We start from the raw sequence: 15,262 nt of genomic DNA, 5'->3' as shown, positions 1-15,262 counted from the left end.
AGAAATTTTCTGGCACCCCCAGAAAATTTCATAGGGGGCCACATCTAAGAAAAAAGTTGTATATATATATAAAAGGCCTTTTAAAGGCCTGAAAGAATAGATGTCAAATGACATCCCATCCAGAAATGTTTGAGCTCCTATCACTGTGAGGTGTTTTCATTTGTCAGGGCGTCTATGTGTAGAAGTGAAAAAAAAAAAGTAAACTCAACCGTTTGAAGGATGTGATCAAATCATACCCACACCTCTTCGCTGCAACAAGCCCGGATTTGTGAAAACAAACAAATACTAAGTTTGTTTTAGAAAACGAAAATGATGACAACATCCAACAATAATAAATTAGTGCTTACCGCACTATCCATCTACGGTAATTTGCATGAATAAAAGAAACACGGGGTTTTGCACGCAACCTGGCTTTCGCCCAGGGCCCCACGGCTTTCCAGATCCAGCAGTGACTGCTGGTCAGCTGGCTGAAAGAAGGCTTCTACACTCACAAAGCTTCCTGGCTCAGACAAAAGACAAACCCAGATGCAGTCGTGGTGTAGAAACTAGAAGAAGAACCACCCAGCACTCCTTTCAAAGTAATGCTGTTTTAACCCTCTGATGCATGAATTATGATCCTTTGTGTCAGAATTTTTTTTCCATTTTTTAAAATTCTTTTCTTAAGGCATAAAAAAGGTAGGAACATTTTTTTGTAAAAATAAATTTTTTTTAATTTTTTTTTTTTTTATGTGATCAATTGTAATTTTGTCCAAATACAAAGTTGTTATTTGAAAAATACATCAGTAGTATTGTTCCTTAGGGGTTATCTGATGTCACAATATTTCTTTTACTTGCAAGAGTCGTCTACAGTAGAAGGAGGGACCGGGTCGGTTCTCATGCTTTTTTGTCTGTCGGCCATATTGTATTTAACAAAAATAATTTCTTGCATTTGCAGCTGATGGCCAGTAGTTGATGGTATATTTTATGATGCATTAGTGTCCACTTCAGTGGTCTGTGTGCATTTATAACATAAAAATCCATAGGAAGCACAAGAAAATGGCTTTTAGATAGCTGTCCACTGTAGTGACCACTATGCATGAAAGGGTTAAAGTACGGCTGACAAGCTACAAGTGGCATGCGTGTTAAACAGCTGCTGGAGACTCCACCTGCAGGAAGCCTGGCTAACTAACCAACTAATATCAGCTTCTTGAATTTGTTTTACTCTGTAAGGAGGAGACCACAAAAATGTCCAATATTCTGGCACTAACATAACCAGTTGTTCATTCTGGATTTTTAACAATAATATATATTTGGCACAAACAATTAGGAGGTTGTCATTTTAGCAGCCGCAGAAATAATTGTAGCTCTTCTAATAAAGGGGAACAGATCATGTCATGTTAAAAGTTTGTGTTAATACAGTGGAGCTGTGCTGCTGTCACTTCATGTTATGAGAGTTTTCTACTGGCCCATGCCTACATGTTAGACTGAGAGGCGACGTTGAGGTAAAAACAAAATAAATCAGGATCGTTACGGCAGTATGGAGGAGAATTTACGTTCTGCCGGTTGGGGTTGAACTGTGTGAGAGAGACAGTAACTATAGTTACAGTAACTGTCTGGTTTGTGTTCCTACGTTTGGAAAAATGTGGAAATGAATCACTGAGACGGAGTCAACAAAAAGCAGCTGCGAGGGTGAAATGTGAATCTTGGCAATAAATAGATATATTTGTATCTACATTATAGAGTCCATATAAAACAGCTCTCATATGAAGCCATAATAAATAAATAATTTATCTGTAATAAATATATCTTACTCTTACACAGTAATACATGAAGATGCATGGCATCCATTAGGCTGAGTTCACCTGAACGTATAGAAAAAGATATAATGTGAGGTCTCTGTTTGTGTGTGGGGGGTGGGGTGAGGGTGGACATGGGGGTGGGGGTCAGAAAAAGACTGTTGGGGTTTTTTGGGAAGTGCTGGTTTCACTGTTTGCAGTAAGCGTTTAGTTAAAGTTACAGTATAAACACAGTGTCAGTCCTTTAACTAGGCTTTTTTGTTCTTTTATCTCAGGTCTCTTCCAACAAAAAGTCAAAACACGTTTAGATAGGAGTTTTTGTTCGGGGTTTTTTTCGGAGGAGTTCCGGGGCCCGCAGGTTCCTGAATCCTGTGTCCGACATGGATGTGAAAACAGTCTGTTCATTCCCTGCTGCTGTTCCACATTAGTCTCTGATTTTAGCCGTTTTTCGTCCGGCTGCACCCAACACACAGGCTCTGTAACTTCCTATGTGCGACAGCGCCTCCCTCTGGTCTTTTTTTATTTTTGCACACAGCACTCAGCGTCCGTTCAGCCGATGCACATGCAGCTGGCAGCTGAAAGCGACTCTATGGTCCTCCAGGTGGTGGAGGTGTCCATGAAGGAAACCGGCTCGTAGCGCTCTGGCCGGCAGCAGGGGTTCCTGCTCACCTTCCGGGCGACGCGGCGCGGAAGCGAGCCGTTTTCCAGCAGCGCGTTCAGCGCCAGATCGTAGTTTATCCTGGAGCTCTGGCAGGAGCCCACACAAAACTTAAAGAGGACGATCTCGTCCGAATCAAAGCCCAGTCCGAGGTCCCGAACCTTCATCTCTTTCTTCTCCACCCGGCAGTCCCTGCTGCTCTGTTTTGGGGGGCGGCTTTTACCTTTCCCCCTTCTGTCCGCGTTTCCCGCCTCCTCTCCTTCGTCCTCTCCTTTCTTCTTTCGTCTCTTCTTCTTTTGCGACCCCTTGGGTTGAGGTGCTGTGGGGTCAGAGGAGCGTGGGGAGCGCCCCGCCCAGCGGACGCTGGGATGGTCATCCAGCTCGTCCATCACAAAGGGCTCTGAAACAAACACAAAAACAAAACCCATAAAAGGATGTAGCAGACAGAATGACAGAAGATCCAGAGGCTGGATCTGTGAAGTTATTGACATAATCGGTTCTTCAGGTCTACCATCCTGATGCTTTTAGATTCACTCCTCATAAACACCTGAATCAAATGAATGGTTCTTTACCAGGATTCTTTTATTTAACCAGGTGACTTATTAAGAACAAATTCTTAGTTACAGTGAGGACCTGGCGCTCTGCAGAGCTGAACCACTGCTGGAGAGAGAATTCAGGTGTGTTGGAGTGGAGTTGACCCGCTGCTTCAGATCTAAAATAGAAACCCTTACAAAACTGTTTGTACTGGTGAATTTTTAAAATGTTTTTATCGTATCCTGTCCGGCAGAGCGGCACTCAGAGTTGGTGTCCGAGTGTCAATGCGAGGCTCTATAGATTTACTTTCACAAGTGGAGTGTTATGGCTTTTGCTGTAGTGCTACGCTTGATATTTATATGAAACTTTATTAGAAATAGCTTTGGGTTTATTTCAAGTATAATGGACCTGAAAATGCAAGTTAATACATGATGTATTTGGTGGCAACCGCGCCCCAACGTAGAGTACATCTGAGAAAACATCTGAATTTGAATCAGGGATTTTTTTTAACACTTTGACACATTCCAAGCTCTCCTCTGTGTCTTTTTCTAACAATTTTATGTGACACAACATCACAAAGAGGGCATAATTGCATAGTCGAAGGAAAATTATAGTTCTCAAATAGTTTTACAGATAGAAATTTGAGAAGTACGGAGTACATTTGCATTTAACTCCCCTTAGTCAGCATTTTGTTGCTTCTGTTTCTGTTTTGACAGCCCAATTTTTATACAACATGACTCGAGCTCAGCCAGACAGGATGGACAGAATCTGTCAAGTTCAATTTTCTGGTCTAACCAGATCTATGAATGATCTCTTCAAAGTAGCTTTCCGCCACTCTCTTCAGTTCTCCTCTCGTCTGACCAGATCACCTTCCTCTAATGTTTGCTGTGTCCTCTGCTTAGCTTGTGGCAAACTGCAGACCGTTAGCATGAGCATCTTGGCTGCTTCTCTGCTAGGTTGTTATCGTTAACCAAAACTAAGGAAATAACAAAAAGTAGATGCAAAGGAAACGTTTTTGCTAACCGATATGAAAATAAAAAAGACAGTTTGCAAAGAAAAAACAAGGAAAACTAAGTGAAATTGTAATGAGCGTTCACAGAGCATCATGTCAGGAAAAACAGAGAGAAAGCACTAGAGTCCAATTTGGGATTATTTTGAATATAACTGTGTTTTAGATAAAAGTGTCCTGCAGACAAACCAGATATAATATGTAGAACAATATTAAGTTGGGAAAATCCCACAAGTCTTTAAGACAACTTCATCATGTCCATGAGACTTGCTTTCAGGTGCTGTTATTGTGTTTACTGGATTTTTTTTGAAAGTTTCTCTGCCTTTCACCTTTCATAGCTGTAGGTCTGGTCATTCATTTGGCCACAATTTCTAAAAACTGATGATTTTCTTGGGTTTTGACACCAACAACTATTTCAGGTTTTTTTTCAGTCTTGCTCCAGGAGGGACTCATATTAGAAAGAAAGACGGAAACTATACCTGAAATGAATAAAACCTAAACCGAACTAGCAAACAGTTCAACCTAATGAAAACTAAAATAGAATTGGAAATCTGAAGTCAAAACTAAATGAAAATAAAACTACTTAAAAACTGCTAAAGTATGAAAACCTTGCTTCTTCGATTTAGCGCTGTCAATCATCCTCATGAACATGCTGCTAAATGTGCTAATGGTGGAGAAACAACTCACTGTTACTGAAAAACTGTTGCATTAAAGCTCAGACTCCGATCAGCGCAGTGGGCTTTGTCAGCAGTACCATATAGAGCGTGCCATGTGGGGTACGGCTCGCTGTCCTCCTCCTGCTCCTTGTCCTCCACCACCTCTGGCAGCGTGACAGGAAAGTCTCTCCCCTCCTGAGCCTCCAGAAGGCCTGCAGCATGGTTCAGGTCTGATCCCAGTCCTCCACCAGCAGCAGCGGCTCTCATGTGAGCTCCTTCCACCAGCGGCAGCAAGGAGATGAGCACCCACAGCAGGACCTGAGCACAGAAAATACAAACTAGACCTCACCTCTAACTCCTCACAGCACACCAAAATGCTACTCTGTGAAAACACAAAATCTTAAAAAAAAAAAAAAAAAAGAAGTATTTTTGGTCTAGCTTCTGGTGCAAATATCTTAGTAAAGTTGAAATAAGACAAACTAACTTTTAGGTATTTTTTTATCAAGATATAGAGGCTTGTTTTAAGTAAATAACTTCTTAATATTAACGAAAAAGTACGTATGCCATTGGCAGATTATTTCACTTATGATGTTTTTCACATTATAAGTGAAATGATCTGCCAGTGGAACGAGTACTTTTTCATCAATATTAAGAAATTATTTAGCCTCTATATCTCGCTAAAAAGTTACCTTTAAGTTAATTTGTCTTATTTCAAGTTTAATAAGATATTTGGACCAGAAACCAGACCAAAAATACTTCTTAAGATTTTGTGTTTATGAAGTAATTACATCCCGTTAGTTTCTACTGATTTGCATTGTGGGTAATAAAAGCACTATGAACTAGAACAGTCAGCTTTTAATGTTGCTGTGTTTTATTTGTGACATTGCATGGCAAATCCATTCTCTTCCAGCAGAGAGATAAATGAAAGTATGAGTTTGTATCTATACAATGACGACAGTCAGCTTTCTGCTTTAGCTTTGATCCAAGCACTGGGATGAATTCCTCTGTCTTGACGTTTCAAAAGGAAAATAACTCTGAAACTGTTTTCCTCTTGAGAGTTCTGCTAGCTGTGGTTTTAGTAAATAAAGTGAGAACTGACCACAGAGAACAAAACTCTGTGTTTGTGTGAGAACGGGGCACAGCTGCCACTGCAGAGCCGACTTATTTTGCACCGTTTTCTTTTATTTTTATTTCTGTTTGTTTTGAACCAGTCTGAACAGAAATGTACCAGCAGCCGCAGCAGATCCACATGGAGAAAAATAAATGCTGATATCAGCATCAGCTCTCAATGTTCATCTTCTGGAAATGTAAACATGTGTTGGAGGAATCACTGATCCAATGGTTTTATGGGTTTACAGTGTTGCATCAAATCTTAAACGAAAATTGAAAACATATTCTATTTTTATTTGAAACCAAAAATGCAACTATTCTCATCACTCTTGCTCTACTATCAATAGCCTTATAGCTATCATTTATAATCTGTAATATTTACTTCTAAATGTTTCGACTTTGATCCAAGCATTCACAGAGAAAGGCTGCATGGTGATGCTTATGTTTACACGGACATTGTGATTGTGCTGCTATTATTAAAAATCTGATTCCAGATCAGTGCCAGACTTATTTTCAGATTAAGTTCAAAATTATATTCTGCACAAGTAATGAAAAACATCGAATATTACATGCAGCAGAAAACCAGCAGGCCACCTTAAAGTTACGGTAGCTTATGCTACTATAAATTATATACGCATCCTCTTTGTTAAAATGTGTTTTTCAGTTCATTTTGCCCCTGATTTTTTACTGACTGTTCTGCTGACTTCAAACCAGCTTTATAAAAAAAAAAAAAAAAAAAAACAACAGTAAGCAGCTGTGTCTGTTACTCTCTCTGAAATGTTGAGTTCCCTTCATTTCGGCCAGCAGACCGACAAGAAGAGAGAGGGTGGGGGGGTCATTATCAGTTTATCGAGAAAATGTTCCGACGCTCCGGTTCTCTCAGGATTTTGAAAGCATGACAGTCTGTTTTTAAAACTGTGTCTACCTGCAACAAGATTATATCAGAACCGAGTCCATGGATGGAAAACATTTCCACACACTTTTAACTTTTCAAACAGATTTTTGTCAGACAGAAGGAAATGGCGTTAACTAAATGTTGCATTGGAGCATTAAAGTCGTGAGGCCAGGAGCTGAAATCCTTCTGACATGGTTCATGATGAGCTTCAGAACAGTAAAGTCAGAGCTGGTCCTGTGATGTTGGTCGTGTCTCCTTTAAGGAAGACTCATAATTAATGCAATGCCATCAACACTACAGGAGCTGCTTACTGCTGCAGTCATGACAGTGTGGTTGAAATGAGCTCTCTGTTGTAGCCCATTGATTTATGGCCATGCTATTAATAAACCACTTACACATTCCCATATTTTGTCACGTTACAAACACAAACATAAATATATTTCATTGGAATTCAGTGTAAAAGACCAACACAAAGTGCTGTGTAATTGTAAAATAGAAAGAAAATCATACATGGTTCAAAATTTGTTTTACAAATAAAACACTGAAAAGTGCAGTGTGTAAAAGGTATTCAGCCCTCTGAGTGAATGCTTTATGGAACCACTTTGTGCTGCAGTTACAGCTGCTAGTCTGTAGGGTTTGTCTCTACCAGCTTGGATCATCCATTGACTGAAAGTTTGCCCATTTTTCTTTTCCAAACAGCTCAAGTTCAGTCAGATTAGATGCAGTTTTCAGATCTTGCCACAGATTCTGGATTGGGTTAAGGTCTGGACTTTGACTAGGCCATCCTAACACATGAATTTTGTTTAAACCATTTCGTTGCAGCCCTGGCTTTATGTTTAGGATGGTTGTTCTGCTGGAAGCTGAACCTTCGCCCCAGTCTCCAGTCTTTAGACTCCAACAGGTTTTCTTCCAACATTGTCCTGTATTTGGCTCCATTCATCTTCATATCAACTCTGACCATCATCCCTGTCCCTGCTGGAGAGAAGCAACTCCAGAACATGATGCTGCCACCACCACATTAGACAGTGGGGATGGTGTGTTCAGAGTGATGTGCAGTGTTAGTTCTCCTACACACACAGTGTTTTGTATTGTGGCCTAAAAGTTGAATTTTGTTCTGGTCTGACCAAAGCTCCTTCTTCCACATGTTTTTTGTGTCCAACATGGCTTCTGGAAAACTGCAGTCGAGACTTCTTATGGCTTTCCTTTAACAATGGCTTTCTTCTTGCCACTCTTCTTCCAGAAAGACACATTTGTGCACCGACTGCTAATAGTTGTCCTATGGACAGATTGGATCTCTGTCCAGACTCACCATGAGCCTCTTGGCTGCATCTCTGATCAGAGCTCTGCTGGTTCAGCTGGAAGTTTAGGTGGACGGCCTTGAATGGAAGGTTTACAGTTGTTCCGGACTCTTACCATTTCTCTCTGATGGATGGAACAGTGAGATAATAAGAACTTGAGAAATCATTTTATAGCATCCATGTGGAGTCCTGTTTAAACTGCTTCCTCACAGCTTTCCCCCCGACCTGTCCGCTGTGTTCCTTGGACTTCCTGTTTGCTCTCCAATATTCTCTGAACCTTTGAGGCGTCACAGAGCAGCTGGATTTCTACTGAGATTAGATTACACACAGGTGGACTCTGTTTAGTCATTAGCAGGCATCAGGAAACTTCTGAAGGAAAGTGGTTGCACTCAGAGAAAAGGGGGCTGATTGCTTTTGTACGCCGCACTTTTCAAATGTTTATTTGTAAAAATATGTTTGTGGTTGTAACGTCACAAAATGTGGATAAGAACAAGGGGTGCGAAAACTTTTGCAAGCCACTGTAGGTAAACTTATGGTGACGAGTAATAGGGCCATGCTAATAAAAAATAAAATATTGAACAAGTAAAATTAAGAGAAGCCACAATGTTATAAAATAAAGTCATATGAGAATAATATTTTGAGAATAAAATTGTATCATTATGACTTTATTCTAGTAATTTTATGGCTTCATTATCATAATTTCATTTTTTTACATTTTCTTAGTGTGGCTCTAGTACTCTACTGCAACTTCCTCATTATTACAAAAACTTCAACAAATAGTTTAAAGTAAATTCTGAAAAAGGGGGTAAAAAAGCAAGGTGAAAAGTTTGCCCTTGACAGAATTCCTTAAAAACTCTTGATATATATTCACATGTTCTATTTGAACTTTCTCCCTCTCACATATAAAACCCTTAAACTCCATCATACAGCAGAGATCTGATTGGTCCAGATGTTCCTACCAAAGCACTTCATTCTCAGTCTGCAGGTTTATGCTGGTTCCTAGAGCTTCTAAAACTAGAATGGGAGACAGAGCCTTTAGTTATCAGTTCTACTTTTAAGTCTAGGCTTAAAAACTTTTTTCCCCCCCCTTTCTGTAGTTACGCTGCTATCCTCTAGCTTAGACTGCTAGAGGATAGAATGGCCACTTTTCCTCCTTCTGTCACTTTCTCCTACTAATCTCTACAGTTCCGCATTATTTACTGTTTTGAAACTTTTAACTGTATGTTTTCCTTTTTTTAATTCCTTACATCTTATTTTTCTCTAACAGAAAGTATTCCTGGATCGGTGCTCATGTTTCTGCTCTGTCTCCTCAAACTTCCAGACGGTGGAGGCAGACGGCCGTTCACACTGAGCCAGGTTCTGGTTCTGGTTCTGGTTCTGCTGGAGGTGTCTTCCTTTTGAAGGGGAGTTTTTCCTCTCCACTGTCGCTACATGCATGCTCGGTATGATAGATTGCTGCGCAACGCAATCTGGGTTTCCTCAGATAGAAAACTTTTTAACTAATTTTAATCATAAACTGAACTTGTTGTATTGTTTGATGATGATGGCATGTGGCATTGGTCCGAATTGATTTTTTTGTAAAGTGCCTTGAGTTACTGTACAAATAAACTGAACTGAACTTTTTTTCGCTGACTTTGTTATTCTTACATCAGTGGAAGAGTGAAGAAACTGGATTGAGCGCAAAATGAAGACGAAGGAGAGGATGTTCCTGACAAACCTTGGCCTTTGCTGACATGACAGAAGAAATGTGTCTATCCTTCCTCCAAACCCTCCATCTGGTCCCACCTGGAGAAACAGAGGACGAAAGGCAGAGAGGAATTTCAGAACAAGAACAAGGTTTCACCTCGTCAGCTTTCTTTATACCAAAAAGACAAACATAAACCCAAGGCGCAACATGCGGGTAGTGTGAAGCGTATATATTCACAATTGTCCAGATACTGTAGCTAAGAAAAGAAACGCCCTGCGGGCCCCCAACAAGTCAGCATGTCAGATAAATCACGTCCTCAGAGCAATGAGGACGGTGTTTTTGTTGCTGCTTTTAGAAAAAGAGACGTGTTTTCTGCCAACAGCTACGGCTAGTGTCGGCTTGTCGGCTCATACATCCACGGAAACGGCCCCGGTCGAGCAACAAAAGGCAGCGTCTGTGATAGTCTTGTCAAAGACATTCTTGGGGCTATTTCTGTGACAGAGGTATAAGCAGGGGAAACTAGGCATAGCCGGGACCCGGACAAAGGTCCCGGACAAAAACCGCAGAGAGGCACTGCAGCTGATAAGGAATCCCACTGATGCAGATGTTTATATATAGTACGTGAGCCGCTGAAGATACTGTTGTCCGCCGAGCAACCGTGACATGAGGTCATCCGCTTCGGCTTTTGTAAAAAACAAACGTCATTGAAATGATAACCTGTAAAAAGAAAAAAAAAGGAGGATTATCTTCTAAATGTTTCAAACTTAGTCTGTGTAAGTAATTGAAACTCATGATTTATTTTGAGAAACAACCACCTGTCTCTCAAAACAGGAAAGACAGGTGACATCAGAGGTTTGTGGACTTTCTTTGGATCTTGATCCTAAGATCTGGGTACTTGGAGATTTTGAGTCCCTGAAATTATTTCCTTGCAAAAGATACTTTGTTTTGGTGGGGTCATCTGCGGCAAAAAAACCTGGAAATCTACAGAATCTCCAAACCAGAAATGTTAGATGAACGAACTGCTGTTGTGATGCAAGTCTGAAAAAAATGCTCCGTTCAGTCTGGGGGGCATTAACAGAGTTTGACTGGACATGAACTCCATTATAATGAGATTGGACCAGAGGGACTGATCTGTATTAGTCTTTGCTGAATTGTTTCAATTTTAATGTTATTTTTTTTCTCACATTTCTAGCCTTCTAGATATTTGTGTGAAGTGTAATGCTACATTAAATTTATACTGCATGCATTGCTGAGTAGAGAGAATGTATGGGCTGGGTGAGGTTTATTTTTGTAGCTTGTTTCTCAACCAGAAATAGTATGTACTGTTGTACACTACTCATAATGTTTAATGCGTTGTGAATTCTCAAAAAATAATATATCCATACAAAAAAATACATGGGACATGGCAGGATATAAGAAAAAGTAATAAAATAAAATTTTGAGCAAACAGAAGCTAAACTGTGACATTAATAAGGAAATCTTTGGCGCTTAAAGGAAGGCATAAGTAAACAGTAATGATTTCACTCTTTATTCGAAAGGGAGGAAAGTTTCTGATCGTCACATATTATATATACTAGAACATAGGGCCGAAACGATTCCTCGAGTGATTCGAGTACCTCGATTATTAAAATTCCTCGAGGAAAATTTACCTGCCTCGAAGCTTCGTTAATTTATGTTTTATTATTTAGCGCACCTTTGCGTAATGCGTAGCTCTGACTTCTGCCTCTGAGTTGTTGACGAAAGCTAAGTGTTAGCGGCATAACGTCCAATTTTCAAGTTCGGCCCATGGGGATTTTATTGGTTAATGATAATGCCCAGGTTTTTATGGGTTTTGGGGAACCAATAAGCATCCTTAAAATGACTGGCGTGATGCCTGGAGTACGGCAGCCTTTCTCCTCCGGGAGCTGCTGTGTTCAGAGAGAACGGTGGGAAGAGGCTGCAGGAGTATTTATGCAGGTGAGTGGATAGACTGAACACAGCGGACGGCTGAGTAGTTGATGCTGAGTAGTTGTGCGGTTTGTCTGTAGCTTTACGGATGAACCACACAATAAATTTCATATCATCCCGGTATCAACAAATGGTTGGCGGAAATCATCGTGGTGGTACATGGCTGGTAGACGAGTTTCTGAGTGTGACGAACAGAGGTGCCAAAAATATCCCGTATTCTATTGCTCCCCCCCGTTCTTACCTTCGGTCCAAGGACTAACATTCGTCTGTCCCCTGGTCTATTTCCTCCCTTCTTTCGTTCATTCTTTCGCCTGCCCCTCAACCCCAATCCCTGAAACTCCAGGCGACATTTCCCGTATTCTCAAACCCAAAGCTTGACAGGTATGGGGTAAGGTGAGAATTCATCTATTAAACTGACTGAAGATGAATACATAAACCAAAAGCTGGATCATACCAATTTTTAGTAAGCGTATTTGTGAGCCTGCCACTTTATTATTAAATTGAATAGAATTTCAGATCTTTGTATAACTTTTCTTCAGGTTAACTTAGAAAGTGAGCTATTATTGTTACAGGTTAGTTTTCTAAACTACAGAAAAGTTATTGTTAGGGAAGCTCAAAAATTAAAAATCGGACTGATATTGATATGCGATAGTAACACCGGTGTTATGCCAGATTTACCAATATTTAATTTTATTTTTTTATCTGATTATTCGATTAATATTAAGAATAATCGATAGGTTACTCGATTACCAAAATATTTGTTTACAACAGCCCTACTAGAGCATATGAAAAAATATTCATCATTCTATTAATAATTGGGATCTGGTATTTGGAAAGAACATAGATTGGTAATGGGCCAGAAATATCTGATCGGTGCATGTCGAGTAGAATATGAACCAGAAACAACTTTAAACTTTTCATTTATTTGGTTGGACTATGAATAGTTTGGAGCTATGATACAATGTAGAAACTTTCTAAAAGTGTTTTCTTTAGGAATGCAGCATATAGTCCAGAGCTGCGACTAAAAGTTGTTTTAGAAGTCAATTATTCTATTGATTAATTTGATTTTAAAAATGGGCACAATTTGCAAATTTTTCACTTAAACCGTTCTGTAATACAATATTAGAAATGCACAATAAAATGCATATAAACAATTCAATCCCTTTTTTAAACAGTAAAATAAACATTTTATTGCCTAAAATGCAACAACAACATTCCCTTAGTGAATGTTCCCAACAACATTCCCTTGATCATTTGTAGCACAGGTTTCACCTGCAGCTAAAAACATTTTTCTCTAATGGAGCTTTTCATGATCATCATAGAAAACAGCCTGAACAGCTCAGGCCTTTCTGCTGGACTTGACATCAGAACAGTGAAGGGCTGATCTGGTGATTCACTTTTGGAAAAGCCGATTAATAAATGAATACCAAAAGATGCTCAACAGGAGATTTTTTTTCCCAGAATTTGAACCAGATGAAGCTGAAACTATGACACTGGAGGAGTTTTGGGCCAAACATATCTACAAAGGTTTTTTTTTTATATATCCATCCATCCATCCATTTTCTGTTCACCCTTGTCCCTAATGGGGTCGGGAGGGTTGCTGGTGCCTATCTCCAGCTACGTTCCGGGCGAGAGGCGGGGTACACCCTGGACAGGTCGCCAGTCTGTCGCATTTTTATATATCTTAAATGCAAAATATATTTTAAAAAATGTAACAGTTTTGGCTTAATTACTGCTCTGACTGTGTTGTTCTTACAGCATTTTTTTTGACTGTGTATACTTCAGTTAACAATTAATTGATTACTAAATTGGTTGTTTACTTCAAAAATCGATTAATCTCTATTCATACAATTATTTGTTTCAGCCCTAATACACTCAATTGTATCTTTTAATGGAGAGGCTTGCAAGCGGCTGTTTTTCTTTGATCCATTCCCTTGTATTTTCGGGGAAATGCCCATTGGTATGTTCAGTGTTGGATGAAGCCAAACAGCTTACAGTAGATATAGAAAAACAACAAAAACTTCGGGTAACACACAGATTTATATCACTGCATATTATTCCAGCACTGTTGAGAGAGTTGTAAGTTCGAACTCATTCTAAGCCAACATCAGCAAACTTTGCTCAGTGTTTATTAATGAAGCATTTCTACATGCAAACAGTGATCAGAATGAATCAGTAGCTGGCTGCTCCTCCTGGCCTGCGAACATTAAACAGTGAGAATGTGATGGAACAGGTAGAGAACTGGGACACAGATGTTGATCTGAATTCTGATGTGACTTTATGTCTGTAATCTAAAAAATCTATTCTCTAATCTATAGATAATTTGGTAGAAGTTGTTTCCAATTAATACGTACAGTTGCGTTCAAAATCACCAACCACATGCACATTGTTTCTAGTAGACATAGTTCTATGCTGCAGACTAATTTACTAGATGTGGTACAGTAAAAGAAGACCAACAGAGCCAACCATCATTACACTGACATCCTGTTACTGTGTAACTGCATCATTAACTGAAAGTACAGACGTACCGATGCACTGATGCTAATACCTGTATCGGTACCAATACTGAAAAAAAAAATCTAGATTGGGTATCGTGATAATGCGCCTGATCTATGAAGGCAGATCTATTCAGTCTAATTTTATGCTTTGTGCTCCGAGCGACGTCAAGCTTTGTTTATTTTATTTTAAATTTAGAATTCCTAATTGCACTTTCCAACCCATTTGTAGCCATTTGTTTTTGTCAGTTTCTTTGTATTTTATTTCACATTGGTTTTGATACTCCTAACAAATTAAAAACAACTTTAATTTGTAAAAAGCAAATGAAAGTTGTTTTCACATGTTTGAAGCTTGTGGAGCTGTTGGTGTGTTTAAGTGAGCTGTACTAGTGCAGAGTTATAAAATAAATTTGTAATTCAATATATTTATGTCTGTGTTTAAGTCAATTCTGTATCAGCTTGGTAACAGCTGATACTAAACCTCAAATATTGATGTCGGTACCCAAAATGAAAAACATGGATCGGTGCGCCCTTAATTGAGAGGGATGTTTTTAGTTGGTGAGGAAGTTCAGTCTGTAAAATACAGATGAGCCAATATTGGTACATGTGTTTTAGGCTGGTTGTAGAATATCTTCTCTGAAAACCTGAATAAAGCTAATTCATAGTATTGATAGGAGCAGCATACTTTAAATTACTTTAATTTACTTTAAATAAAACTGGAGCAAAGAAAATGATCCACAGTAAAGATAAAACAATCTCAAATGCTTTAAAATACAAACCAAGACCAAAGAGGCATGGACCAAGAAGGAAAGGAACTTTTAACTCAGAGGTCTCAAACTGCATTCCTTAAGGGCCGGTGTGCTGCACCCTTTAGATGTCTCTGTGCCTCAGCACACCTGGCTCTACTATCAGCTTATTAGCAAAGCTTGACTGCATGCTAATGAGGCAGTTTAGCCATTTAACTCAAGTGTGTGGGACAAGGGACACATATAAAAGTCGTAGGACCCTGGTCCTCGAGGAATGCTGCTTCAGACCACTGGTCTAAATGGAGCAAAGAAAAGCTGACATGTCAAAGACTCAGCCACCGATCACAGAAGTCACCTGCAAAAAACGCTTTTATTTTCATATTATAAGCCAAAGGTGTCCTTGCAATGTGGCAGCTAGCTTAACAGGTATGTTTATTTTGCTCTGAAATGAT

At 39.4% G+C, this 15,262-nt stretch overlaps 1 protein-coding gene across 1 annotated transcript in view; it reads right to left on the bottom strand.

Annotated features, from left to right (window-relative positions):
* Positions 1–1,678: 1,678 nt before the first annotated feature.
* Positions 1,679–15,262, bottom strand: part of LOC116722331 (uncharacterized) — a 36,171-nt gene continuing 22,587 nt past the window's right edge. Inside the window, exons 3-5 of the mRNA XM_032566567.1 lie at positions 9,653–9,720; positions 4,731–4,950; positions 1,679–2,833 (exon numbers count right to left, since the gene is read on the bottom strand). Of these exons, the coding sequence (XP_032422458.1) occupies positions 2,325–2,833; positions 4,731–4,950; positions 9,653–9,720 (797 nt within the window). The 3' untranslated portion in view covers positions 1,679–2,324. The remainder of the gene's footprint in view (positions 2,834–4,730; positions 4,951–9,652; positions 9,721–15,262) is intronic.

Source organism: Xiphophorus hellerii, chromosome 6, assembly GCF_003331165.1.
Source record: "Xiphophorus hellerii strain 12219 chromosome 6, Xiphophorus_hellerii-4.1, whole genome shotgun sequence".
Classification (NCBI taxonomy): Eukaryota; Metazoa; Chordata; class Actinopteri; order Cyprinodontiformes; family Poeciliidae; genus Xiphophorus; species Xiphophorus hellerii.
Note: the sequence above shows the minus strand (reverse complement) of the source record. Positions and strands in the feature narration are given on the sequence as shown.